Genomic DNA, 26,120 nt, shown 5'->3' with positions numbered 1-26,120 from the left:
CCTTTGCTCCATTCCAGAACCTTTCGGTTTCTAATCTGTCACTTCTCTGGTACTCAGGACAAGCGTGCCAGTTGTTAGGGCTTCGGCTGCCAGGCAGCCCTGCCTGCAGCAGAGGGCAGCCCTGCCTGCACTTACCTATTGCCTTTTTCCTTTTATTTTTTCCCTTTCTCTCCCTTGCATTACCTCTTAAACACTCAACAACTTGCTGAGTCTCTTCAGCTCTTTTGCTGAGGGTTTTTTAGAGATCCCAGCTGAAAGCAGCAGGGAGTAATATTGCAGGAAATGCAGAGTATAAACCCTGAAGGACATCATATTTTACAGGTCTAGAAGAATAAGCTGAGGTTACAGTTAAGTTCTTCACCATAGCAGCTAGTGCCTACCTCAAAGTTTGAAAGTCACGCCCCAGTACCGCTTGCAGCGCCTGGAGTCCCACTCTCATGGTCTGTTAGACCTGCTGAGGGAACATCGTATTGCTGCTCCCTTTTGGCTTGCAGGACAGGAGCAGATGAGCACAGAGATGTTTTTTGGGCTGACCCTTCAGAGGCAGTGCCCGCGCTTCTGCTGGATTCTCAAGAGTTGCAGGGGCTCAAAGCTCCTGAAAAGCCAGCCTGGAACCGCCAGGGAAGTTTGGAAGTCACCATCTTTTCAGTCAGTGGCTATGGTTTGAGGATCTCATGCCTAAGCTTTAAGTTAACTTTAGGCCTAACAGCATTCAGCCTGCTAATGTCTGTTCAATACCCGAATCACCCTCATTTGCAGAAACCCTAGAGGCATTTCACATAGGTAAGGTTGTATAAAAACATTCATGTGGCCAAGCAGCAGGTTTCATATCACTTTGCACCTGAGCAAGCAGCATTGTCTGCCAAAGGTAAAGTATCTTCCCTAGTCCAAAATGACTTTCAAACTGCAATTATAAAGTCAATACTCAAGTCAGACAAGGAGTGGCCTGGAGTTACAACAGCTCACTAGAATAAATAAGATAAATTTCTGGCAAGCAAATACCCTTCTTCAAAACCTGGCATCAGTAAATGCCAGTATCTCAGTATTTAGTCACACCTTTGAATGGCAAAGAAATTAGATAATAATGATAAAAAAAAGCACAACAGAAAAAACAACAGAAAGAATCAACCACCTAAACCAAAACTAGCCACATGGAAAGACTTTCTTCCTCCCGTTTTCAAAGAGCTTAGTATTGTGAATAAAAATACAATGTGGCAATTATGTGGATGCTTGGCAGGGACACTCGGCTAGTGTTTGTGTAGGAAAATAGCAGTAAGTGTAAGTCATGGTTAATCATGTAGAGACACAATCTTTCATCCCCTTTCAATGGCTGTACGAAAGTCTGCTGTGACCTTGCCATGTTTAAAGAGTATTTTCCTTCAGCGTAGTGATCTGCTCTATTGAAGTTTCATTTCAGTATTAGAACAAACTGTCTGAGCTTTCAGCCCCCAACCCTGGCAGCAACAGCTGTTTTGCTTTCTGATTAGATGGCTTGCTTTGTCTTACTGTTGCAGCATTTCCCTCCTCCCTCCCCCCCCCACTCCTTTAATCACAATAAATCTCTTCTAAATGCAGACAACTTTTAAATCTCATCCAGCTTCTTCTGGTTTCCCTGTCTGAGATAGCCTTTGTGCCAATTTCATCCTACAAGCTAGGATGAGCAGCTGCTCAAAGCACTCCCTGATGCTGTAGGTGGGCTCCGAGACGCGCAGTGCCAGAGCTGAACTCAGTACTAGGAAGTGGCAGGCACAGGGAGAGCAGAGACATCCGATTTATTCTCTGATGTATTTTGCCAAGTCAGGCCTAGGAATAAGGATGAGAGCGTCATTTGTACTGTGCCAGGGATAACAGATGATAAAGCAGATGTTCTGTTTTCTCCCATGACTGTAAAATCCATTTCTCTTTACTAAGGTGGTGTTATACATTTCACCCAAATGTGATTTATTTTTAAAAATTACTATGTAGAGCAGAGTAGTTCCAGAAGAGAAGAGCAGCAGAAAACTAAGAAATGTCTCCCTGCATATTCCTAAAAGTAAAATTATGTTGGTGGGTTTTTCAGACAACAAATGAAATGCAGCATCCAATATCCCATATGTTACCATATCAAGACTCCCGTGAGGGACCAAAGTGTTGTTACCTGAAATGTCTGGGTCTGCTTGCCCTAACTGACATGTGTAGGGGACATGAAATCAAAACCCCTATAAGCACTAGCAAGTCACAGATCAGATATTTAGGACAACAGGATCATCTGGAAAGGAATTCCATTCTATCCCTTGATGACTGTGCTTCACAGAGAAGCCAAACACTGAAGGAGAGGTTCCACCTCAGTCCAGATCCACATTTCTAGCCCTCTTCCCCACCAGAAGCATACACGAATCTGGACTGAGGTTGCTAATCTACTACAGGTATAAACTGCTCAGCTGAAGTAAAGCAGTAAATCTTAGCTTTTCGAGTTTCATCACATAATTAATTTCTTATTAGATCTTATCGGATAACCACCTGTAACTAGATTATTACATCCTAAAATGAGCTCCCTGTCTAGTTAGAATATCACCCATTTAAAGGCTAATAGGTGGTGTCTCAGTTTATCTGCATTCTGCACTTGTACAGCCTTATATTTCATAGTTTGGTGACCTGTTGGGAGGTTCAGCTTCTTCTGTAATAACACACTGAATGGAGAATTGTGGAGAAGCATTATGGCCTGTAGCCACTTATTACATAAGATGTCAAATTTCAAAAGCCAGACTTATCCACGATGTAATTCTGTCAGCTTCAGTGGTTTGCAACAGGACTGTTTGGTTTTGAACGTACAAAGAAAAGCTGTGGTTTCCAGTCTCTGGCAAACAGTAAATGATGTGAATCATATACTAAATATATAATAGATGCTTGGATTTCTGTCGATAGGTAGTATGTTAAAAAGTGAAATGGTTAAATTGCTGATGTAAATGGAAGCAGGGGTTAAGGGAGGTTTTGGTTTTTGTTTGTTTTGGGTTTTTTTAACAGCTATGGGAAGCTAACATTGCAAAGCTGCTATTTCTCATCAAGATCACTTATTTTATAAATATCAGGTTTCGTATGCAAATGTTTTCTCTAACTATAAATGGTTACGGCTAACTTGAAATTGTAAGTAAGCGGTCCTAGCCAGCTAGAGCAGAGCAACATTCCCTGCTGGGCCGATGCCTGCGATTGGGTGCGCTACGGAGCTTCCCGGCAACAGGGAGAGAGAGGATCCTAACGCGCTAGAACAGATGCGAAAGGCGCAGGGAGAGCCGGTACCTCTTCGAAAGCGCCCCAGCGCCGGGAAGGCAGCCGGGGCGGCGCGGCACGGCAGCCGCCGCACCGCAGCATCCCTCGGGAGCAGCCTGCCGGCGGGCGGCCCCCCGCAGGGTCGGCACCGGCAGCCCCCGCCGGCACCGGCAGCCGCACGGAGCTCCTGCCGGCAGCCCGGGTCACGTGTGCGGGCCGTAATCCCGGAGAGGGGGTGTCATTACCGGGGGAAGGGGGCGGCGGGAGGAGGGGCTGCCGCCGATGAGGGCTGAAGCCGGGTGCGCGGCCGGCTGCGGGCGGCGGAGCCGCGGGCGCCGCTGCGGGCGAGGCGGGGGCTGCAGCCGCGGCCATGGCCTGGCCCTGCATCAGCCGGGTGTGCTGCCTGGCCCGCTTCTGGAGCCAGCTGGACAAGTCCGACCTCTCCGTGCCGCTCACCATCCACAACTACTCGGACATCGAGGAGCAGGAGGACGGGGCGCCCCAGCGCGGCGGGCCCCCCCCGCGGAGCAGCGCCCGCCCGCCCGCCCCGGCCCCCCGCCCGCGGGACGCCGCCGCCGGGAAGCCGGGCGGCCGCAGGAAGGGCCGGGCGGTCGCCGCCGGAGAGCCCTTCGCGGCGGAGACCCAGTACCGGCGGGACTTCAGAGCGTGGCCCCTCCCGAGGAGGGACGCCTTCCCCTGGGTCAGCGCCAGCAGCGGCGGCGGGAGGGACGGGGCCGCCCCCCAGCCCGCCCCGGGCCGCGCCGCCTGCGCCCTGCCCGGCGGCGGCGGGCGGCCGGCGGCCGACGGCTGCGGCGGCCCCGAGCAGCTCCGGCCGCGCTCGCAGGCAGACGGCGGCCACACCACCTCCTACAGGTAACCGGGCCCAGGCGACCGCCCCGCTCCCCGCCCCGAGCCCCGGGGAGGGTCCCCTGCCGCGGCCGAGGGATGCTCCTCCGCAGCGCGGGGCGGGGAAGCTGTAACCAAGGGGAGGAGGGAGAGGGGGAGACGGGCTGCCGCCTCGCCATCGGGCTCAACCTGTCGCCAAAGCCGCGTTTGCTTTTGGAAGTGCGGTCCCTAAAAGCGTCGCTCGCTCCCCAGGCGGGAGCCGGAGCCCGGCCCGGCCCGCACGCCTTTGCGGCGCAGCCCGCCTCGGTGCGCGCCCTGCCCGGCCTCGCTCCGGCCGCGGCCAAGGGAGAGCCGGGGTGGGATCCATGATGCCGTCCCTAGCGCGGCGGTGCTTTGCCTACCCGCTGCTGGGAGACGCGGGACTTTGACAGCTGGAACTGCCCAGGACCCGTCCGTACCCGACAGTCGCACCGAGCTGCGCGCTCCCCGAACCTGCCAGTGCCATCATCTTATTCCCTTTAAGGCTCCTGGAATGCCGCGTTCAAGCTGTGCCAAATTACTGCCGCAAAGACTAGTCAGACTCAAAGAGATAGGGGATATACCCTCAAAAATATGCCAGTATGGGTGACAGGAAAAATTGTCAAAAACCACCATTTCCAAAGAGCTTTTAAAAACGATTAGGGGACTTCTATGTTACTGATGCCTTCCCTTCCCTGTGATCAGTACGACTGATTACAGACACTTATCTTCTGGAACAAGCAATCAAGTGGGATGCACCTAAATTCAGCCCCTGTTCTCTTTGAGAATCCAGCATGGGAGGAGAGGGGATTTCAGCTCCTACAAGGCTGCTGTTGAATATTGTACCACTTTCACGTTGTTACCACATGCTCCCTAATAATGATGTTTGGCAGGTTTTAATATACCTATGAGGTATATTAATAGAGTAATTATTTTTATTCCAGTAGAATTCCAAGTATTTAGACACTTATTATCTGTTATGTACCTAGGAGACATTTTTCCTCATAATTGCAGTTCATTAGATTATTTATCACAGCACTTTTAAGACAAACACACCAGGGGCCCTGGGCAGGATTACAGCCCTGTGTGAGAGACCGTATTGCTTATCCCACTCTTCCTCACACAGGCAGCCTCCCTGGTACCAGTGCCATTAACATGCAGACTCTGGAAGGGCTAACCACAGTGTTTGAATTTATGCACTGTTTTATCCTTTGTCACACCTCACAGGGACAATCACAGTGAAAAAGAAAAGCACTTTCCGTTTTCCAAGCAGCACAGGAATCACTTCAACAGAGAGACCTGCCTAGAACAAGACTAGCAAGGTTCATCTTTCAGAAACGCATCCATCTTCACACTGTTGTTGAAGCCTTCCCTACTTCTTCAGCCTGACCCCAGAGGAAGGGCACGTTAGCCTGAATTAGAGCCACAGCTTCCCTCCAGCTGTTGCAGCTCTCAGCAGAGTCACTTCTCACACCTTTCTGCCCTCTGACTCACCTGTTCTTACACAGGGCTCTCAACCACTGTCACAAAACAGCAGAAAGTTTGCAGATCACAGGATAAAACATTGGCAGTGGTGAGATACCAACACACAAATCAAAACAAGTTTTAGAAAAAAGTAAGACTTCAAAGCATTTGGGGAACTCCTCAGGGATGATGAGAGGAGCAGGGCAGGAGAAGGACAGACAGACAAGCTGAGGCAGCCATACCAGGACACAGTTCTCACGTAACCCCTTTGAGCTGTTTGAAGGCTGAGTGCTACATGGTACAACTAATGCAGACAGGGCTACGCAAGTCAAACCACCTTTGTCCTATTCCAGTAGTTCCCACAGTTTCTGTGAATTATCAGACAGTGCAACATTGCAAATTTAAGAAATCCCCATATCACTGAACACACACTAGAAAAGTCAGAGGAGTCACAACAAGCAACAGGAGGAAAGTCCACAATAGCATCACAGGCTGTAAGAATCTATTTGGATTTTTTGCCTTTTTTTTTAAAAAAAAAAAGAGAAAGACTAAGCAGAAACGGAGTGGATGGCACTTAGCAGTTATTCACACTCATTTTCAGTGACGCTTGGGGCACTGCAAACCCCTACGCTTGGGTTTGTATTTCAGTCAGCCAAAGCCACAAGAGTGCTCCACTGGTCTGAGGCAGGGAAGGAGCAATCCGCGGCACAGCCACCCTTCAGGAGCTGAGCACCCGCAACCACAAAGAGATTTTTACTACCACCACTACCATTCAGTTCTCTTTTCCTCTTACCTTAGTATTTTCCAACGGCAGCATTGCAGTCTGGAAACATTGATCTCATCTTCAGGCAGCAGCTAAACAGCACTGTTGAGGGTTGATGGTCTTCATCTTTCTAACAAAGGACAGAAAAACCCTGCCTGTGCATTAAGCTGTCCCTTGGCAGCCACGCACAGCTCTGCTAACCTCTAGCAGCAGGGACCTGCCCCACTTGTAGGCTGCACCCACCCACAGGTGAGGAGATGGGAAAGGCAGATGAGCTGTGGTAGAGGCAGAGCAAGGGGGCTTGTTATTGGATACAGCTGGAAGGTGCTGGGTGATAATTACATAATGCCTTTAGGGGGGCTGGGAAAAAGGGAGAGAGTGTCCTGCACAGGGACATGCAGGCAGGGACTACTGCAGGCAGGTTAGAGAGGAACAAAGGTGTGGAAGATGCATTTTTAGTCAGGCCCTTGCATTTTCTTCTAGGGAGAACCTTGGGGAGATTCCCCCTTTTCTGCTGTTGCACAAACATCAGTCCTTCCCTTCGGCTGTGCCATTTGAGCAGACCTGAGGACTGGGCTCTATGTGCGGGAGCTGTGTCTGCTCTCAGAAGAAATGGGTCACTTGAGTGCTATGTGGTAGAGGTGCTTCAGCAGGCTCTGCACCTAGCTGGCTCAGGCATGCACCACAAGGCTCTTGCCTGTAGGATCACCTCCTGCAGCATGGACACTGCCAGTCAGCAGCTTCCAGCTGTGTTTTGTGACTGCCAGGTCTCAGCAGCTGTCTGGGCTTGCTTAAGGTGCCAGAGAAAAGATCAGTGTGCTGCTTCTGTGAGACTTCACTGTGCAGGCTCCTGCTCCTTCTTTCTCTCTGCACTCTTTTTAAGCACAGAAGAAACCTCAGCTGCATGCAAAACCGGCTGTACGTGGTGCAGCCACTTAGCCTGACCTGGTGTTTATCAGAACAATATAAACACACCCCCAGGATCAGTGATCAAGCCAAAAAGACCAGTCCCATTCCTAGTAGAAGGAATTCCTCCTCTGGGGGAGCCTTTCTATGGCCAAAAAAAGAAAAAAAGATAAAGGTGGAGGGGGTGTTGGAAGAATACCTGTACCTCTGAGGAAGCAAATATATTTCTAATTTTGAAAGAATAACTCTCTATAAATGGTGGAAGGACAGCACAGCTGTCTGCCCTCCAAACTGTTGCCCCATATCCCCAGATCTTTTGGGCAGCTCCTGTCTCCAGTCCCCAGATTTCAGCTGGAGATCTGCAGGGTCTGTACAAAGTCAAACTCCAACTAGGCTATGTGGGGGGAGCTCAGGCACACAGGCCGAGGCAGATCAATACAAGCTGCACTTGAAAGGCTAAAATGGGATGTGCTCCAACTGTGAAAAGATCCCAGGGACTGCTGCAGAGGGTTGCGGTAGATTACACCTTACTGGTGCTAGGGGAGGCAGAAGGAAGTGCTGTGGGGCCCCCTCTGCACATTCCCAAGAGTTTGTCCTTAGGGGTCATGGAAGTGGCTTCTCCCTTTCAGCAGTAAGTTGCAGGTGCTGTGTACTTCTGGTTTTGCACACAATTAATTGTCGTACTAGGTCTTGATTGCATTTAGCAGACATTTTAGAAATAGGTAAGTGCTTTTCTTAGCTCCCTTCTACAGTGGGTGAGAGAAGCTGGTGCTGTCAGCAGGTATCTCCAGCTGGGTCTGTTTTCTGGATGTCATCTTCTTACTTTGTTAGAAGCCAATTGGGATGAAGGCACAACCTCTCTGCTGGGGCTGGTATTGCTAGGAGGAGAACTCTGTTCAAGGCTCAGCTGTATTTCTTTAAGTCACTTCAGACCTCCGTTTCCACTTCGGTAACCTGCCAGCTTTTGGAAAACACTTCAAATGTGTAAGTGAAAATGTTGTATCAGAGCTGTGAGCAACCGTTTTGCCTCTTCTTCCTCCACCTATCAACTTTGCTTGTCTTAGCACTCGGGGAAGGCGAAGGATGACTGTGAATTTCTGTACACACACACACACGTAACACCAGCCCCGAGCACAGCCTAATCTCTGCAGTTGGTGTTTCGGCACTATAGGTGTTTTGAGCAGGTGTGAGAGTTAAGGTGCTTGTTCACAGGTGGGAGGCACAGCAGTAAAGCAGACCAAAATGGAGGCCTTGAGATCAGCAGGGTTTCCTGCTCACCCAGAGGGAGCAATTTTGTTTTGACAAAAAGAAAATACGTAAAGAGCCAGGGTCATTAAGGGGAAAGGACCTGATATGCCATTGCTAATGATTTTGGGAATAGCAGGGTGGAAGATCTATCAGCAAACTGAGCTCCCACCTTCTCATGCGAGTGTTCAGCATGTGCCGTTGGTTGCACTGTGACCAGATATCCTCCTCACCAGGGGAGATGCCACAGAATGAAGGGGAATGACACTTATCCCCGTAACTATGATTGCAGTCACAAAGCATGTTACTTGGCTGTCTCTACTATTCACCCACCTTCAAACAGCTGTGGTGCAGAAAGACAAGGTGAACTGTGGTGACTGCTTCACCTTGAAAAGCATCTTATTTCAGCTGTGCAGAAGAAAACGGAGAAAATACCTGCACTTGTGTTCAACGATGTCTGGGATCACAGCACACACCTGAGCTGGCAGGGTTAATAGTACTGTGTATAAGGAACTCTATCCTTGATCCAGCAAGATATTTAAACGCATGCTTATCCTTAACAATAGGAGTAAAGCTTTTATAATTGAGGCTTACAGTTATCTTTACATTCTTAAGTATCTTGCTGCTTGGGGAAATTAATACTGAAGCCCCTGATTTTTATGCTATTTAAGAAGTAAGCTTGCTTGGTGCAGGTGTTGGAATGGATCCAGAGAGACTCCCTGTGCACTACATAGCCTGGCTGGGGGAAAGGAGGGCTTGGAGGGGGACAGAGCCATGGGAGCTGGAAATAGTGGCTCAAGAGAGGACATCTGTTGCGCAAAGTACGCTGCAGAACTGAAATGGGGAAGATTCAAAGCTGTTGCATAAAGGTAGGAGGAATTTCTTCCACTTGAAGTACACCCAAACTTACGTTATAGGAAAAGAGGAAAGAATGGGAAGTGGGATAATGACAGAGGTCAAGACCCTAAGACCTCTCCACAAATGCCCATTCACACAGCTCTGAGAAGAGGGAAGCAGCTGCCTGTCCTATCACACCACTCTGAGTGCTCCTTCCTTGGGGATCTGTCTGGGAGCAGCGCAAGCCCCCAAAACTCACCCTAAGACAACAGCTGAAGGCCTTTTTTTCCCGGCCCTGCAGTCCAGTCTTTTGCTGTTGCTTCTTTTCTGTGAGTTATGAGCAGCTACAAGTACTGCCTGACCTTACTACAGGTGAGAGCTGAGACAGGAAGCAGCCAGTTGTCTTCTGCTTTCCTCCTCTCCAATTCCTGTGTGCTGGTTCCTCTACCCCTCTATTTTTTTCCATAATTATAATTATGCGAAGCAAACCATGACATAAAGATGAGGGTCTAAAACGACAACTGTGATGGCATTGGTAGTACACTACGAGGCAAAGGAATATTATAAATGCTGAAGGTAAATCTGGCTGGAAATGGCAGCCCTAGCATTGCAAACAGCATGGTCAGTATTTCTATCCTCTGCCTCCCCATGCCCAACAGAAATGTCCTCTATCTCAGTGAAATTAAAACCTTTCTAGCTTAGACTTTCACTAGGTCAGTGAAATAAAAAGGATTTCGCAGGCAGCTTTCTCTGCAAGGCCAGAAAATACTTGTGGAGCACACGAAACAGGGGAAGAGCTGGAGACAGCACACGGGCTGGCAGCCGTGTGGCTCGCAGGACCCAGCAGCTTGAGCTGCTGTGTCTGGAAGGAACAGAAGGACCAATCCTGAACCCATCATTCCCAAATCATGCCCTGAAGTCTGCGAGGCTACCTGGGGAATCATGATGGGAGCATCCCCCCCACCTGACCCCCTGTCTAGGCTGTTTGACAGCCCTGGTACAGGTGGTCCTGCTCACCTGTGAGGGAGATGGCACACAACCACCAGCCCACTGAACAGCTCTCTTCAAAGCTGGGCTTTGTAGTAACCCCCTGGTAGTTAATAGCCCAACACTTTTTATTTGTTTCTAGCATTACATTAGCTGTACTCCCACTTGCTCCATTTCCCCTCACCACTGGGAGGTTAAACTGCCCCAGCAGGCCAGTAGCCTCCAACTCTCCACACTGCATTGATCCAAACCTTGCCCTTGACGCATCCCGACACATTACAAAAGAAATGCCTTTCCCCAGGCTCTATTAACCAATTAGGAGAAAGAGCAGAGAAACAATTGACGAAGCAGTGATTTATATGATCAAAGCAGTTCCACAGAGTAACGGGGCAACCGCCTGCAAAACCCTGCTGCTTATTCCTTCCTAGAGTGAGTCGGAGGTAAAGAAACAGCAGTACAGAAAAAGGTGCCCTTCCCTTTTTATCTCTACTGTTTTAAAGCCTCTGTTCAACTCAGGAGGCCTTTTTCTTTCACAACCCCAGTGCTTTAGTACTTATAAGTACCAGTGGGTCATTTCTATTTATGGAGATCAAAAATCTCACCTCTAAGGTGCAACAATGCAGAACAAAACGGAACCTAAGGAGAGCCTGGACACTGAGTTTCGGGCCTGGAGGCTATTTCCCCTCCACTGCAGGTCCTTGCAGCCCCGAAGTAACCTGACAACTGCTGCTGTCTAGGGACAAGGGGAGGAGGAGGAGAAGGGGTACAGCCCAAAGGATGAAGATGACTGTTTCCAGCAGCAACAGTCAATGTCTCTCGTGTTCGTCCCCAGCAGCAGCTGGATGTCACACCACACAGGGCTCTCCCTTTCTTCATGCCATTTCTGTAATTTCTTCTCCCACTGTGCTGTTCTCTTGCTAACAACTGCTATTTGTGTGATCTTGGACTAGACACCACCTGCGGTGACAGACATGGGGAAGGGAGGGATAGGTGATGCACTGGCTGAGCTGGACGTGTTGGCTTCCTCAAGCACAGGCAGCAAATGTTGCACCAGGGAGTACAAGGAGGAGAAAGACAGTCACTAAATCTTGACACTTGACATCTTAAATTGTTACTTTAAAACCAGGTCGTTCCTCTTCCCCAGACTCTGAGTAGCTCATGCATTTTGACTCAACTCATGGCTCCAAGATTGATTTCTAGCCAAGTCAGCAAACTGGTATTTGGGCTCATGTTCCTTCTGCCTCTTGGCTATACAGCCAGAGACGGGTGCATGTGCCCTGCAAGCTGAAAGGCAGAGCGAATTTAGTTAGCTGTACTTTCTGGACCAAAGGTTATGATTTTCATTTCTTGTTTTGCTTCAAGTACCCCAGCTTGCAGAAGAGAAGTCATCTTCATTTTGCCCAGTCCTTCCTTGTGGCTCAGAGTCCTGGGTTCCCCCAGGGGAAGAACCAGATTCCAAATAAGAAATGCTGCTGTGGGTCTGAGCCGTGCCTGCATCTGCCCTCACGTTTCTCTTTCCATGGGTGAAGGCAGAGCATTTCCTCATGGCATGTAGGTGCCTCAAAAATAGTTTTGGCTATCCAGGCTGAGAGGAGAACGGTTTGGCTTCCGGCCAAAACGAGGGTCCTGTCATCCAAAAGGGCTGTGTTTGGGGGCCTGCCAAATCAGCAAATGATCTGCTGCAAAGCAGCGAGACAGAGCTGGCTGCAGAGACAGGCGGCACAGTCATTCATTGAAAGCTGGGGGACACACTCCATTGCAGTGTAATGCAGTGGGAGACCAGCTGGCACGAGGATGAATGGGTAGGAATCGATGGCACCAGTATTCTTGAGGCAATCTGGCTTTATACGGGGCGGTAGGTTCCAGTTCCTGGAAACTGCTGGGATGTAATTGATGGCTTTGTACCATTTTGCTGGGATTTTGCCCAGTAGCCCTGTGTCCTCCCTCCGGCTGCACAGCAGAGCAGGGCTCAGATTTAACTCGGCATTCACACATGCCTGGGATTCCCCGTTGAAAGGCTGTCTTCTTGGGGCATCGCTTGGCCAAAATCACCTTTCTGCAAAGGTGCTTCCTTTTCCCTGAGGTGCCAAAGCAGCAGGAACCGCACCACCAACACTGGGAGAGCTGCGCAGGCACTTACCTGCTGCCTGAGCGAGCCTCAACAGCAAGATGCAGAGAAGGCAGAAGGTGGCAGCTCAGAACAGCGAGAGCAAATCAACTACAGACAAAATTTGCAGTGCACACAGGACAGCCCTGACAGGGGCCTGAGTCTATGTTTAGAAATCAAGCATAAACCAGGCAGTGGATATTTTGGTAATATATACTAAAAGGATCAAGACCAAAGTATACATTGTGAAGTAATACTCCACACTTATAAACTTTAAATAAGATTTTTAAAAGAGGAATTCACAGCTACTATCAATACAGCAAATAGCATGCTTGGGAAAAAGGAAAATCAGAAAGGCTGCGGTCAAAGCTAAGCTCGGCACGTTGAAACTCAGCCTATTTCCCTAGTCTGGACATGGCTCAGGACTCAGTCTTACCCCTTGATCCTGCGTATAAAGCAGCTAGTAAAATGCAGTTATTATTTACATATGCCAAGGTATGAACATAAAATTGTCACATCTTGGTTAGCTGCCTCTTCTTTGGCTACAGAAGCTATTTGAATTGGTTGCCAGAGATAAGTACTCAAACAGAGCAGACTTCTGTCTTCTCCTGAGAGCAAACAAGCCAGCATCCAGAAAATCCTAATGGGGAGGGCATTAGTGAAGCCTGGTTGTGACGCGGTACAGAGAAGCAGAAGGAAGGCTGCAGAAGGCAGCTGACAGCCAGGCTAAGCCAGACCCTGCCATACAGTTCCTCACTGCTCTTGAAACATCTGCTGCCCCTCTCTCAGTGTGCACCCATTTCTCAGATGTCATTGCTCCAAGAATATGTCAGCCAAGTGCCTTCTTCTCAGACATCGTCATGCAAAGTCAAAGCACTTGCCTCCATCTGAAGGAAAATCATCAGCACAAGCATCTTCCAGCTGTGATGGTGTCTCCCTTCGGATGCACTTCAGACCGAGTTGCCACAGAAGCACAGCACACATTGGCAAAGATGCCTGCTGTTGAGAGAGCTAAAGTCAGGTGAGGGAACATCAGCAGCCTTCTCCACACACGTGAGGGCTAGGCACCCGCAGCCCCAGACCAAGATGTTTTACATTGTAAGTGGTCAATGAGCTATTCAAGCAAAAACTCACCCTAACTTTTTCTTATCCAGGAGGAAAGCACCAAGCACCTCTGGGAGAGAGCACATTTTGCCAAGGATGAAAGAAGGGTTAAGTCAGGGCAGCCAGTTAGCCCAGCCTATGCCCTGATGCATCTTTCAGCCTGAGCTTTCTGAGAGGCAGACCTTTAGGCTCAGTTCTTCTTGTATTCTCAGTATGCCTTAGACAAGTTCAATCTTACAAGCTGACTGTAACCAGCCTTGCCTTCTGGCTTTGCAACCACTCTGAGCAGAAGTCCCCTGTGAGTATGTTGTGTTTTATGGGTTCTTCTGTCTTGACATTCTCATTTCAGACAAGAGTATCGCCCATGGACTGGAGCAAAACCATCCAAGCCTATAAAGACAAAGCAAGGCTTCGTTATCCCAGAAGACCATTTTGTTCAAGAGACAAGCTACAAGGCAGATTTTAAGGTAATTAACATTTTTTAAAATCCCAAAGTCAATGTCAGTAAAGCCTAAAGTATGCATCAGGAACTCCCGATTTGTCATCAGTGTGGTGCGTGTAGAATAAAGCCATGTCCTCATTGATGACTCTTTCATCACTGCCCGTTAGGTAACGTGGCCATCCCTTGCTTTCAGAGAGACTTGCTAGAGAATGCCACACCGTACTTACAATTCAACCCAAGACCAAGATTTTAAACTGCATGACAGTCAGGAAGTTCAAGCTTTGCCAAGCCCCACAGCTCTTGGGCCTCTGAAACTTGCTTGTGAATTTCCTGCGAGTTTCTGCAACCCTCCACAGCAGCGTTAAGATAGTTTTCTTGGTGAAATACATCTAAGTGGTACTGAAAATCCCAGGAGGAAACGTTCTCTCTGTACTCAGTGTTTTCCCTGGCCAGGCCCCACACGCTCCCCGTCCCCATGAGGAACGAACGCGCACACCGACCAGGCTCTGGTTTAGCTGGTTTTGGCATTAGACCACCGAAGAGAACAGCACTTCACAACCAACCACAAACACCATTCACAGGCTGCAGAATGACTCGGAAAGCAGAGGCGAGGCCAGGGCTGAATTCCCCAGCCGCAGCGTGCCGTGCCGTTAGAGGAAATAGCAGCTACTCCAGGGCCACACGTAAAAAGTAAATCTTTGCCTTGGAGGAGACGAGGAAGAAGTGTTTAATCAGCAGTCAAGTGCCTCCTCCACAGAGGATTGCCGGCACACTGCTGCGACAAGGCACACGGGGTATATATCCAGCTCCACTGAAAGTGGGACAGTGACCTCAGGCAAAACAGAATTTGCAAACCTCACCAAAACTTCCTCCTTGGAAGGAGGAATGGAAAAATCTGAAAAGTCTAGGCTGCTTACTCAGGTGCAGCAATGAGGATAGAGGGTATTCAACCCTTAAATCTTGTATTTTGACCCTTGTACTTCGACCCTGGAAGGGCAAAATACAGTCTTGCAGACAGCGTGGGAAAGGTCTAGTCTGAAGATGGTGCCAAGGAGCCACCAGTTCAAACAGAAGTCAGACTCTGCCCGGTCTACACTTGGCCGTTTGGACTTTCCCTCTTGCCTGAAACCCATAGCTTTGTTGGACACGTGGGAGTTAGGTTTACATTGTGTCCTGACAGCCTCCACGTAGGACTCAAGACTGCTGGTTCTCCCCAGCTACTGAGCTGCGCACAGGCTGTTGGTGACACTCCTCTTGTTCCTTAGCGTGCCAGATGCATCCCCAGAGGAATGGAAAAATCAGAACAATGCAACAACAAACAGATCGATAGCTTTCCCTACACTCTCTTTGCCTATGGTCTTGCTCTTCTTTCTCTACTCAGCTGGTGCCATCAGAATGCTCAGCATCCAGCAAAGCTTTCCACCTTGTCATGTTTTATGGCCAGGTTCACCCAGAGTCCTATGCTGGACACATGACAGTGCCAGTCCAGTTTCAAATCCTTTGGGTTTTAAGCATTAGGGAAGACTGAGCATCCAGGCGTCCTTCATGCTTCAGTACAGCCTAACAGCTACATATTGCATGGAATTCTGACTCCACAGACATCGGAGAGAGGAACCTCTGTTATATCTACCTTTCCTCCAGGCCTGGGGAGTTTGCATCTTTATCAAAGTCCTTGCAGTTTCAGAGCCTGGCATGGCCAGTAACCAATTTTTCTCCTTCAGGTACTCCAGGTCTGTGCTTCTGCTCACAGCACACATAGCTTGTGGCCCCATAAAGCACTACAGTGGAGCATTTTGATGGAGCCTGGATGGCATTATCCAAAAGGTTAAGGACTAGACACAAACTACTGTTAATTCCTTTCACTTAAATCCAACACCAGCCCAGCAGTGAATTTGTTGTGATGTCTGTAGAGTGTGTGCCAGTGGGCCTTTGTGAGGAGGGCAGCTCTTTATCTCGCAGAGGCTGGCTCCTGCCAAGGCCTGCCCAGCCATGGTTACTCCCCATCGCACCACACACCTCAAGGTCCAAGGGTTGGGTAACAACAAAGCCCCTCCTCAGTGGTGCAGCATCAAACTTGCCCTTGAACCGCCCGGTACACCGAGGCCAGTCTCATCAACGCCCAGCCAAGAGCTAACGCTTGTCAGGTGGTGGCACATTACAGGGGAGAGCAGATAGGTGGTCACAACACTCCAGACCCCTCAAACTCTCCACACAGTTGCACCCTGTGTCGCACTAACATTTCTCTCATCCCACTAGATCCCAGAGGTGAAGACCAGGTTCTCCCCCAACCCTTCTGCTGTTTTCCAGGCGCCGTCACGGATCCTCAACGTGTGAACCTGGACCCTCATCACACCCAGGCAGCTTAAACGCGGCGTTTCTGTTAAGATGTATCACTATGCAATTTTCATGAGGAGTGTTAAGATCAAAGAGCCGGTATTATCAAAAGCAGCTCCAGTGATTAATGACATGCACACACGCTTTCTGTTAACACAACAAACGGCGAAGCGCTTGGTTCGGAACTGGCAAAACACGCTGCGAGGAGCGACCTAGTTTTTCCACAGGAGCAGGTTCCTTGCTATGCCAGCTGGCGTCACGTTAGGAGATTGACTTTGGGCAGCAAAGGTGGCATTGCAGGCAACAGCCCTACGCTTAACCACACAGGGTGGGAGGGAAAACAATCACAAGCGAGATGGATAATTAAAACCAAAAAGAGTTTTATTTAGCAGCACCCTCTAAGTAGGCCACTGAAAGACAGGGAGTGTCTGGCTGACTTCTGAACTTCTTGAGGGGTTTTGGAAATAGGACTTAAAATGGCATCACCAGAAAGCATAGCACCAAAGGGGATGGTCTGAACCACCAGGGTTGGTTTAGAAGCTGGAGGAAGCCAGCATCACTGAACTCTAAAATAAAACTGGCACATGCAGCGTCTTGGGGCTTTAAGGCTGGAAAGCTGGATGTTGCCAAAATTGGTGGGCTGACGCAGGAGCAAGGAGGGACTGAACGTCAGGGGACAGCCCTGACAGCAACACACTGGCCCAGTTCAGAGGGATTGCATGGACAGAGTCAGCTAGGCACCTACCAGACTCCAGAGGATGTAAGATATTTATGTAATTTGTATAGCTGTTAGGGTGAGTGTAAATATTGTACATGGATTTTACCTAAAGCAATTTCGGATCCTTTAATGAAAAGGACACGCTTGTACTCCGAATAAATGTTAACTCTTTGCATATGCAAGGTGGAAAATATTGCCTTGAAACTCCTTAATTATTGCCTGTATATTGGTAATGCTAATGCTAGGAACAACCAGAAGTGAATGTTACTTATAAATTCTTCTTAAAGAAAAATGTAACGTAGAATGTAAGACATCCTTCATTTTTAAGATAGGCCATTTCAAGCGTCACTGTTCTGAAGCTCATTTTTTTAGACTGGTGTGCATTTAACTTTTGCTGAGGTACATGTGTTTTAAGAAACCATTTTTCAGCCTTTGCCCATCGAGGCTGTAGTGGGTTTACAGTTTCTATCTCAACAACTTATGCAATATAATTAGTCTACTACTTATTTAATGGTTTTACTAATTATTTTGAGGAAAAAAAAATTAAAAATAATTTATGTGTTTGCAACACACAAATGTGTTGGCTAGAACAGAAGGAAACTCAGTGACTGGATATTCATTTGTTTGTAATGAAACAGACTTTAACACGGGGATTTTTTTCTGAACCTTCCTACTAGCTGTAGTCTAAGGCAAATTTAACGAACTTTGGGGACTCTGCAAACACGTATGCATTGCTGACAATTCCCATAAGAACAATTTTTGAACTGTTGGCATGTGGATTGCATTTGGAATACATGCAGACAGCATCTTCTCACTGCATTATGTGAGAATTTAATGGTGCCACCTCTGTTTGCTCCACTAGCGGCACCGAACACAACCACGAGAACAGGTAACATCTGCAGTAAGTGGCTGGCAGGGACAAGGGATGGCACTTCCCACACTCATCCTTGGACCCAGAGGAACATACAGTAATACCAGTGCTTGCCAAAATAATTTTTCGGGACATTCATTTTTCAGGAAATCCATTTGAAACATTCAAACTGTACTAAAGGTTTTGCATGTTAGATGTTTCTAAGAATTCAATCTGCTTGTTTAATCTCTTTATAATGTTTTTAACAGTTTTGTTCAAACAGTTTAAGTTCATTTCAATTCTGGGCTTTATTAACAGCAAAAAGAAAAAAAAAAGAAAAAAGGATAAATTGTCTATTCAGCCTCTCTTCTTAATTCACTGTATTTCTTAAAAAAAAAATCAACCCAGTTCTAAACAAACTGGTAATATAATAAGCTTGTATTTTATCAAATGGACTGGATTTAATTTAATAAATTAAAATGTATTTTGGCTATTGGTTCTTTCTCAATTTTTTTTTACATAAACCTTGGGTATTCAACCTTGCAGGACAATTTGTCACTGCATTTGTCTCTCACACAGCTGCACGTGCCGGACAGCATGGCACATGGGACACCAAGCAAGGTGTCACAGAGATGCCCAGCTGCATTCACAGCCGTCAGCAGTCAATTCCTCACTCCTCAAGCTTATCTGCAGGCACAGCCCCCCGGCCAGAATGGCTTCCAAGGCACATTGCAAGCTGTAGGTGATTGGAAAGCGCAACTGCTTTCCAAAGGAAAGCTGCTGCTCTGCAGAATTCATAATCACTTAAGGGATTTTTCCCAGCCATTTTCAAAGGGAAAGCAAACTATTCGGCAAACAGTCCATCAACATGAAGGAGAAAAGGGGATGAGCCAATGATACCAGTTGAATGCATTCACCATCAGACACATGGAGGCTAGATCTACCCCGAGGCAGGTGCCACGCTCTCAAGGCCTCCTTTAGTGGTGCCCACAGTGCACCTCGTTAAGAGAAAGGTGCAAGCAACTCGTGTTTCACCTCAGTTTCACCCTGCCATCTCACACAGATCACGAGAAAATGGTGCTAGCTTTGAATTTTAACACAGACCATCGCTTTACAGTTGCTCCCAAGAACATTTTAATGAGTAAAGGTGCCAAAGGTACAACCAGCTTCCCGACAATGCGATGCCAGCTCTCCTAGCTATGCCTCAGAAGACTTCCAGGAGAAAGCCAAAGGCTCATGAGCTGTTGCCTGGCTCCAACTATGGGAGTGACAAACGGAAGGAAAATCAAGCAGGTACTTACCCCCGCAAGGGACAGCGCGATGCAACTGGCCGCTGACGTCTCCAACATACCTGATTTTGCACGGAAAGTGCCTGCCTCAAGCAAATTGAAAGGTATCACACCAAGTTCCTCTGAAGAAGGCGAACCTGCAAGGTTTTGCAGGCTCCAGGGAGGCACGATGCCAGGACTGCTTCCAACATCACGCTCACAGTAGTATTTATCTTCCCACTTCCTCTGGGTTCACGTCCAAGTCCATAAAGGCTTTCCCACTGTGAATCACACTGCAAACAAGGGTTATGTGACACATAAAGAAATGTCCTTTAAAAGGAAGGTTTTATACCTGAAGCATTGTAATTTACTACCTATAGAGTGATACTGTTTCATTCCATCTTGCTGACACCTGGCCTGCTGGGATGCTGAAAGGGAGTTTTGTGCCAGCTGCATCCACTATGCCAAGGAGCTGCGAACACCTGCGCTTCCACATGCTCAGGTGAAGCTCCGGTGTGGGGAATACTCCACTGCTCAGGACCGTTCTCGTTACCTGAACTTGCAAAGTTCACAAGCAGCACATCAATGATTTGCCTGCTTTCATGAACTGCACGTTTCTCTCTGCATTGCACTAATATTTTGGCGGGTGAACAATCAGATGCAAACCCATCACCTCTGCCTTGTTCATGCTGATTTTCTCTATCTTGGCCACTGAAGTAATGTACGATCCTCAGGACCAACGTGGTTCACCACAAATGGATGTTGGTGCCATGTAGCCCCAAGAGGCTGTGTTTCAGGGCTGTGCTTCATTTCAGGGCAGAGATGGCACAGAAGGGATGGAGGAGCCAGGGTGCCTCTGTGACAGAAAGGGAGGGGGAAGGACTGGCAAAGGGACTGCCAAGGGCAGCCCTCCATTCCCCTGAGCCGATTGCCGGTGGAGAGGAGGTGGGAATGAAGGGCTGAAGTCCAGTTCGAGGAAAAAAGGGGTGGGGGGAAAGGTGGTTTATTTGTTTTCTCTTTGTTTCTCACCATCCCACTCTATTCTAATGGGCATAAGTTCAAGTAATTTTCCCTGAGTTGAGTTAGTTTTGCCCACGATGTTAACTGGCACGCGATGTCCCTGGTTTTACCTTGACCCATCAGCTTCTTCACTTTGTTTTCTCCCCCTGCTCTGCTGAAGGGGAGTGACAGAGAAGCTGGGAGGGCAGCTGGCAGCCAGCCGACACCAACCCACCACACTGTCCAATCTTCCACGCAAACCAACTACTTGATGTTTAAACCGGCTGCTCTGGAGGATGGAAAGCTGGAGGAGCTAAGCTTGCTGAGCTCCTGGCTTCCCTTCCCATAACCTCCAAAACCAAGAGTTTTTTTTTAAATTACTAGAAAAGGGAAAAATTACCTTTTCCTTCAGATGAATTTCACCACTACCAATTTTTATCCAGAACGCACAAAATTTTTATACAGAGCGCACAAAAGTCTATGGATTTGGAGAAACTTCTCTGAGTGACAGGTGACAGTCAAGACAATCCTATCACAGCTAATAAAAGAATTTATTGTAAACATACGTATCTTACACAATTATACAGTATAATACAGATAACATGAAGGATTTAAACACTCAGCATTACAAATAGGCGCAATATTTGTAAAGAGATCTTTAACTTGTATCAAGACTCTTTAGAAAGCCAGAGAAATATACCGTAACATTTCCACACACCGTATCGTCTGTAGTGTTCCACACACCTGAACGGGTGCGTGAAATCCCACAACCTCTAACTTATCTCCAAGCAATTCCCACAGGAACTTCTCGCCAACAAATTTTTCTCCCACCACTTTTCAAAATTCAAAGAACTTCTTGCAAACGTTTCCTACATTTGAAGGACTAAACAAATGTGTTATTTTCTATCTGCTTTTAACAGATTTTATTTTTCTTCAGCAAACTTTATATATTATTAATAAAGCATCTCCTAGGAGAATAACCTGTGGTTGCTCAGAAATGTAGCAATAGACCTCCACTGCAAGAATACCGTTGAGAAGACAGGGCATTTACCTGCCTGCTTCAGGGCCAGGTTCAGGACTCATTCTGAAACTCCATTCCTCACAGAAAAGCAGGACACAGGCAAGGAAGCCACAATTTGCAGACAGATGCCCAAAGACGAGCTCCTGTATCCTCAAGAGCTGCTCTGGGTGTACCAAAATCCCAGAAACTAAGCCCACAAGAGACGGGGGCTGGAAACACATGTGTCATCGCAGAAGATCACAGCACGACTGAGTCTGCCCAAAAGGCTGTTCCCACACAACCTGCAGGCTGTCATAGCGATAGTGACAGATATCTTGAAAATGCCCTTCTCTTTTGTAAAAGCTGTGTACAGAGGTGCCTGAAAGCAGTATGGACTTGGAGTTCACAACAGCCGACAAACAAGGTGCGGGGCCTGCAGTTCCCCAGCTACCTGGATTCCTCCCGACTCTCAACGCTGAGCTCCAACACAATCACCACTGCTTGACTCCTGCACACCGACCTCAGCTGAAAATCTCATGTCAGGGCTAAGCTGTGCACTCGTGCAGGCAATCCTGCACTCAGCTCACCCGAACAAGCCAGGATTATCTTTTGAATTCAGAGCCTCTGAAACGCCCTTTCTAGGGGGCATTTAAGTCCTTCTCTGAATGCTGTTTGGATTTCATCCATTGGTCCCATTTCCTAGATTGAAGAGCCAGGTTCTGCCACTCTGATTCAAGTGAACTGTAACTCCCTGTTAGCTCTGATGAACTGAGAGGGGTTTATCTGCAGACTGAGTTTTATTTAAGGTGGAGAAGACAGGCGGCACCCCGTCTGAGCTACATAGTACCTTCCTCAGTTTAAGAACTGCATCGAACCTCTGCCACTCTCCTTGGAAGCCTGAAACCAGTCTCTAACCAAACCATCTTTCCACAGTTCCTGCACACTACTGGAGATACCATCACCTGTCTTCTAGCCCAAAAGAGCACCAAAGGGTAACATTTTTAAGATTTCTGTTCCTACCCCAGGCCAGAAAAGACAACTGTAGTTTAATGTTTATAAAAGGCTTTGTATTGTCAAAGCACGGCACCAGTAAGAGCGAGGCCTCAGCACACCCCAGTGAGGTAGGTATCCTGCTCCCCATGCTCAGAGATGGGGAAACTGAGGCACAGAGTGATTAAATCAAAGGCCATGCAGCAGATCAGAGACCCAGTTGAGATCAGCATGTTGGAGGTTCTGGCTGTTTGACCCATGCTCCACCCACGTGACAGCACTGCCTCACAAAACAAGCACCTTGAAAGCATGACAGCCCAACAGGAGTCCCACCAACTTTACAATGGCTTATTCACACTACTAGCAAGCACCCATGGGTCAGGACAGAAAGGTGATGGATATGAGATGGGTCAGGGTGTTGTCAGTGAAGCCTTCCTCAGTGAGGTGTTGATAGCCAGGCTGCAGACGTGTCTCCTACACCAGCGACGTTCCTGAGACAGTTAAGTGCTGGGGTTAGTAGCAGAACTTCTTTCTGCAGTCAAGACATCAGAGGAGCTCCCTGCAAGCAGCACATCTCTGAATTTTTGATCCTATCGAGCAGAGCTTAAGCTAAAGTGGTGCTGCTCCCACAGCACTTCACAATCCAAGCTGATCATTAGGGAATGCTGCCAAAACATTAAGACTTGTACAACAGAGCTAGTCACCTGCCCTCCAGCACACTCCAGAACTTCTGGCAGCCTGGGGAGGCACTTGCTGGGCAAGCAAAGGGTTTCAGCCAGTCCAAGCCCACCAACACTGAATACTGTCCTTGCTCCTCTTCCTTCCCATGCAGGACAAGTGGTCAGTCAAATCTTGCCAAGCCTGACCACGGCTTATTCATCTTGATTGAGCATGTGCCAGTCCACCCTTTCTGAGGTGACTAAGAAAGGTGACATCTGACATCTGATGTAGAGAGGCAAGGAATTTGGTTAGGTTACACTTAGCTGAATAAGCTAATGACAAGCCTACCCAGCTGTGTTCTCAGTCACATACATCGTGCTCAGCAGGACTGGCAGAATTTGCAGCCATCAACCTTCTGCTCCTCCACACCCAAACTTAAACAACAAACCCTCCCATCTACTCTAATGACCCATCTTTAAAGGTTGCCTTTGACTTTTCTCATATTCAGTTCCAAAGATACTGTTCTGCCCACTGCATGGGGAAACCAACTCATATGTAGACTGCATCAAAAAGCATAATTTCTTTTTTTTTTTTTTTTTAAAATGTTCAATCTCAACAATACAGCTGTCATCAGAGGGACCAGGCTTGTGGAGTCTCTCACAGCTAGCACGTTGATGCAAACTGACAATGTTTGTTCAGCCACTGAACATACACTTACCAAGTAAACACTGACATTTAACGACTTGATTTGGAAAAGAGCATCATTTTGTTGCATTAAGGTGCATCTTTAATTGGAGGTAACAATCTAGTAGCCCAATGTTATAAATGTATATAATAGTGTCCTACAGAAACACTGGATTTGTCAATCCAACTTCAGTCATAAATCCACCTTTCCTGTAGCATCTTCTCTGCTCTATTTCATTGTTCCTCATTTAGTATCTTCATATGTTTGTTTGTGAGGAAGTCAAGAAAGGGAATATTACAGATGGCTTTGTGAATATTCATCACTGTGATCTCTCTTGGAGTCCTGCAGGGAATGCATCAGAGATGCTATTATAATACATAAAAAGATACGTGTCCACAAAGCAGCAAGTCAATAAGTTTACTAACAAGGGGGGAAAAAAAAAATAGGATAAAAGAGCAGGTGTTACAAAAACACAGAAAAAGCATCGAAATGTCACAGCACAGAAAAGCCAGTCTCAAATGACTGAGGGAAACATCTTGGGCACTGGCAAGGGGAAAACAAAGTGCTTAAGTATTAATGCTCAAATTTCTATAGCACACATTACATGTATGTATTTCTACATATAACAGATGTATGTTGAATATATATTGTATAAATATTTATATATTGCATACAAGTAAATATTTAAACTAAGCATTTTCTTGTATTGTGAGGTTTTTTGTTGTGGGTTTGTTTTTTTTTTTTTCAATTTCAAGCTATCCCAAATCACGCTGCTGAACAGAAATCAAATGTGGTCTAATTGTTAACCATAAAAGCCACTTGATACCTGAGCCAGAAAAGAGAATATCAGTAAAATAAAGAAGATTATTTAGGTTAAGTTCTCTCTGGCCATGGGTAAGCTGTCTATATGGTAACCTGAGATGGACAAGAGTGAGAAGGTCCTTCCAAGGTGGCTCTGTAGAAACAGATCATTTGCCTTGGGAGTGTGGCAACACCAGAGAATCCTGTCTCAATTTTACATGTTGTCTGTGTTCCCACTCCTTTACCACTATGAAGCTAAGAGATGATAAACCTCCTCCTAAGGCTTGGATCTTCAAGGAATAATAGCTCATAAATTCCCTCACTCACATGGTCTGAGCAAATCTGACTAAATTCCTCAAGCAGTTTGGCCCTTACTGCTGGCATAAGTGGTCTGAGAGGAAGCAAGCTGCTGTACCTGTTGTGAGGAGCTGTCTGGTATGCCACAGCCAGCGCTTGCCGTAGGATATCACTCATAAGCTGTTCGGTGGCCTGTGACAAAAGACAACATTAGGAGACAGCATTACGGAAAGAGGAAAGGAACATGCTATTTGCTTGAGTATCAGTGTAAGAGCAGCTGAAATTCTGGCTCACTTCAACCCTGTATTCGATCAGTAGGGGCAGTTCAAGATGCCCAAGTGAGGTTTATTGGCACAGTAATAAGAACAGAGTATATTTAACAGAAAGAAAGAGACCTATAGATGCACAGAGCCCTGACTGCAACTGCCCAGTCTGGTTTCTCTCCGGACCTGCAGAGCAGTATGTGCACAGCAGAGTGGATCCTCTGTTCCAGAGCCTGTGGTTCAAAGAGCATTTTAGGGCTCTGCCTCTTACACACCAGAGGTTGTTTTGTACATGGCACATTCCAGATACTCTCCTGGGAGTTGGTATATGCTTGTTAGCCACTCTCTGTGGTCACCAGGCTTATGCCAAGACACTTTCACAAAACCTCCCAGCCTGGACAGCAAGTAGTTGTCAGCTGTACACTCTACACACTTGGCTTAATCAAGGTTCAATCTAAACCTAATTAAGGCTCTTGGCTTTCTGTGTCTGTATCAAGACTAGAGCAGAAGTTTCTGGGACGTTCAGTCAGGAAAGCTGGCATTACTCTGGCAACTGGAAATGGAGCAATCTGATGGTTACAATCTGTGTCCACAAATGGATGTATCTGTATCTGAGTTCAACTACGGTAAGTAACAGAGAGCACAGCAGAAGTGTGCATGTGAGCAGGGGTAACCTGGAATCTATTAGCTTTTGTAAAACGGATCTTCTGATAAGCAGCAGTCTGTATAAACAACCCCAAAAATTGTCTTTGGCTTGAAATACAGCAGAGCACAGCTAAAAATATTCTGTGTCAGTCTTCAGTCCAAACCCAAGAACTCCAACTTCATGCTGTTGAAAGCTTTGGTAAGAAACCGTCTCTGTTGTTCCAAAAGTGATTATGACAGAGAAATGGTTTCTCATACAAGGCAGAATTGCTACTGTCTGCAGGAATTCAGCAGTATCCCAGCAGAGAAAACCCAGGCAAAAAGGAACTGAACAGTATTCAGGAAAAAATAGCTAGCCTCGTATAAAATAAACAAGTCCTACAACACTTGGATTCCCTCTCAATTCTGAAGGGTCGGACAAAGTAAGGGGTACTCTCAAAGATACAGAATGAGTCAGCATCTTACTGGTGGTAAGAATCTACAAATCACTGTTAGGCGTCCAAGTCAACAAATCAGTTGGAAAGCTGGAAACACACACAGAAGTATATGACGTTCTTTGGCCAGCTATATATCTTTCTATACATGCACAAAGACAGACAGCAGACGCTGCATCTCCTGATTTGATAAATACATATTAATAAGGAT

The 26,120-nt window shown here is 47.3% G+C and overlaps 2 protein-coding genes across 7 annotated transcripts in view; one reads left to right on the top strand and one right to left on the bottom strand.

Annotated features, from left to right (window-relative positions):
- Nucleotides 1–3,616: 3,616 nt before the first annotated feature.
- Nucleotides 3,617–16,299, top strand: MAP6D1 (MAP6 domain containing 1). Its single transcript, XM_086618526.1, has 3 exons — nt 3,617–4,119; nt 13,873–13,990; nt 16,222–16,299. The coding sequence occupies exons 1-3, from the start codon at nt 3,617–3,619 to the stop codon at nt 16,297–16,299; spliced, it is 699 nt and encodes a 232-aa protein (XP_086474652.1).
- A 2,926-nt stretch (nt 16,300–19,225) lies between these two features.
- Nucleotides 19,226–26,120, bottom strand: part of YEATS2 (YEATS domain containing 2) — a 51,524-nt gene continuing 44,629 nt past the window's right edge. For 5 of the 6 annotated variants that reach the window (XM_086618302.1, XM_009987380.2, XM_086618304.1 and 2 more), the window contains 2 exons: nt 24,686–24,759; nt 22,495–23,811 (listed from right to left, as the gene is read on the bottom strand). In XM_086618302.1, the coding sequence (XP_086474428.1) occupies nt 23,703–23,811; nt 24,686–24,759 (183 nt within the window). In that variant the 3' untranslated portion in view covers nt 22,495–23,702. Of the gene's footprint in view, nt 19,429–22,494; nt 23,812–24,685; nt 24,760–26,120 lie in introns of those variants that run through there. The other variant, XM_086618303.1, reaches the window with a different exon arrangement.

Source organism: Tauraco erythrolophus, chromosome 11, assembly GCF_009769465.1.
Source record: "Tauraco erythrolophus isolate bTauEry1 chromosome 11, bTauEry1.pri, whole genome shotgun sequence".
NCBI classification, from domain to species: domain Eukaryota; kingdom Metazoa; phylum Chordata; class Aves; order Musophagiformes; family Musophagidae; genus Tauraco; species Tauraco erythrolophus.
The sequence above is the reverse complement of the archived record's forward strand: the minus strand, read 5'-3'. Positions and strand labels throughout refer to the sequence as shown.

Coding starts and splice junctions, on each gene's coding strand:
- MAP6D1 (XM_086618526.1), top strand. CDS start 3,617: ATGGCCTGGCCCTGCATCAGCCGGGTGTGCTGCCTGGCCCGCTTCTGG. Junction 4,120..13,872: donor GGCCACACCACCTCCTACAG/GTAACCGGGCCC, acceptor TTCTCATTTCAG/ACAAGAGTATCGCCCATGGA. Junction 13,991..16,221: donor GCTACAAGGCAGATTTTAAG/GTAATTAACATT, acceptor TCATCCCACTAG/ATCCCAGAGGTGAAGACCAG.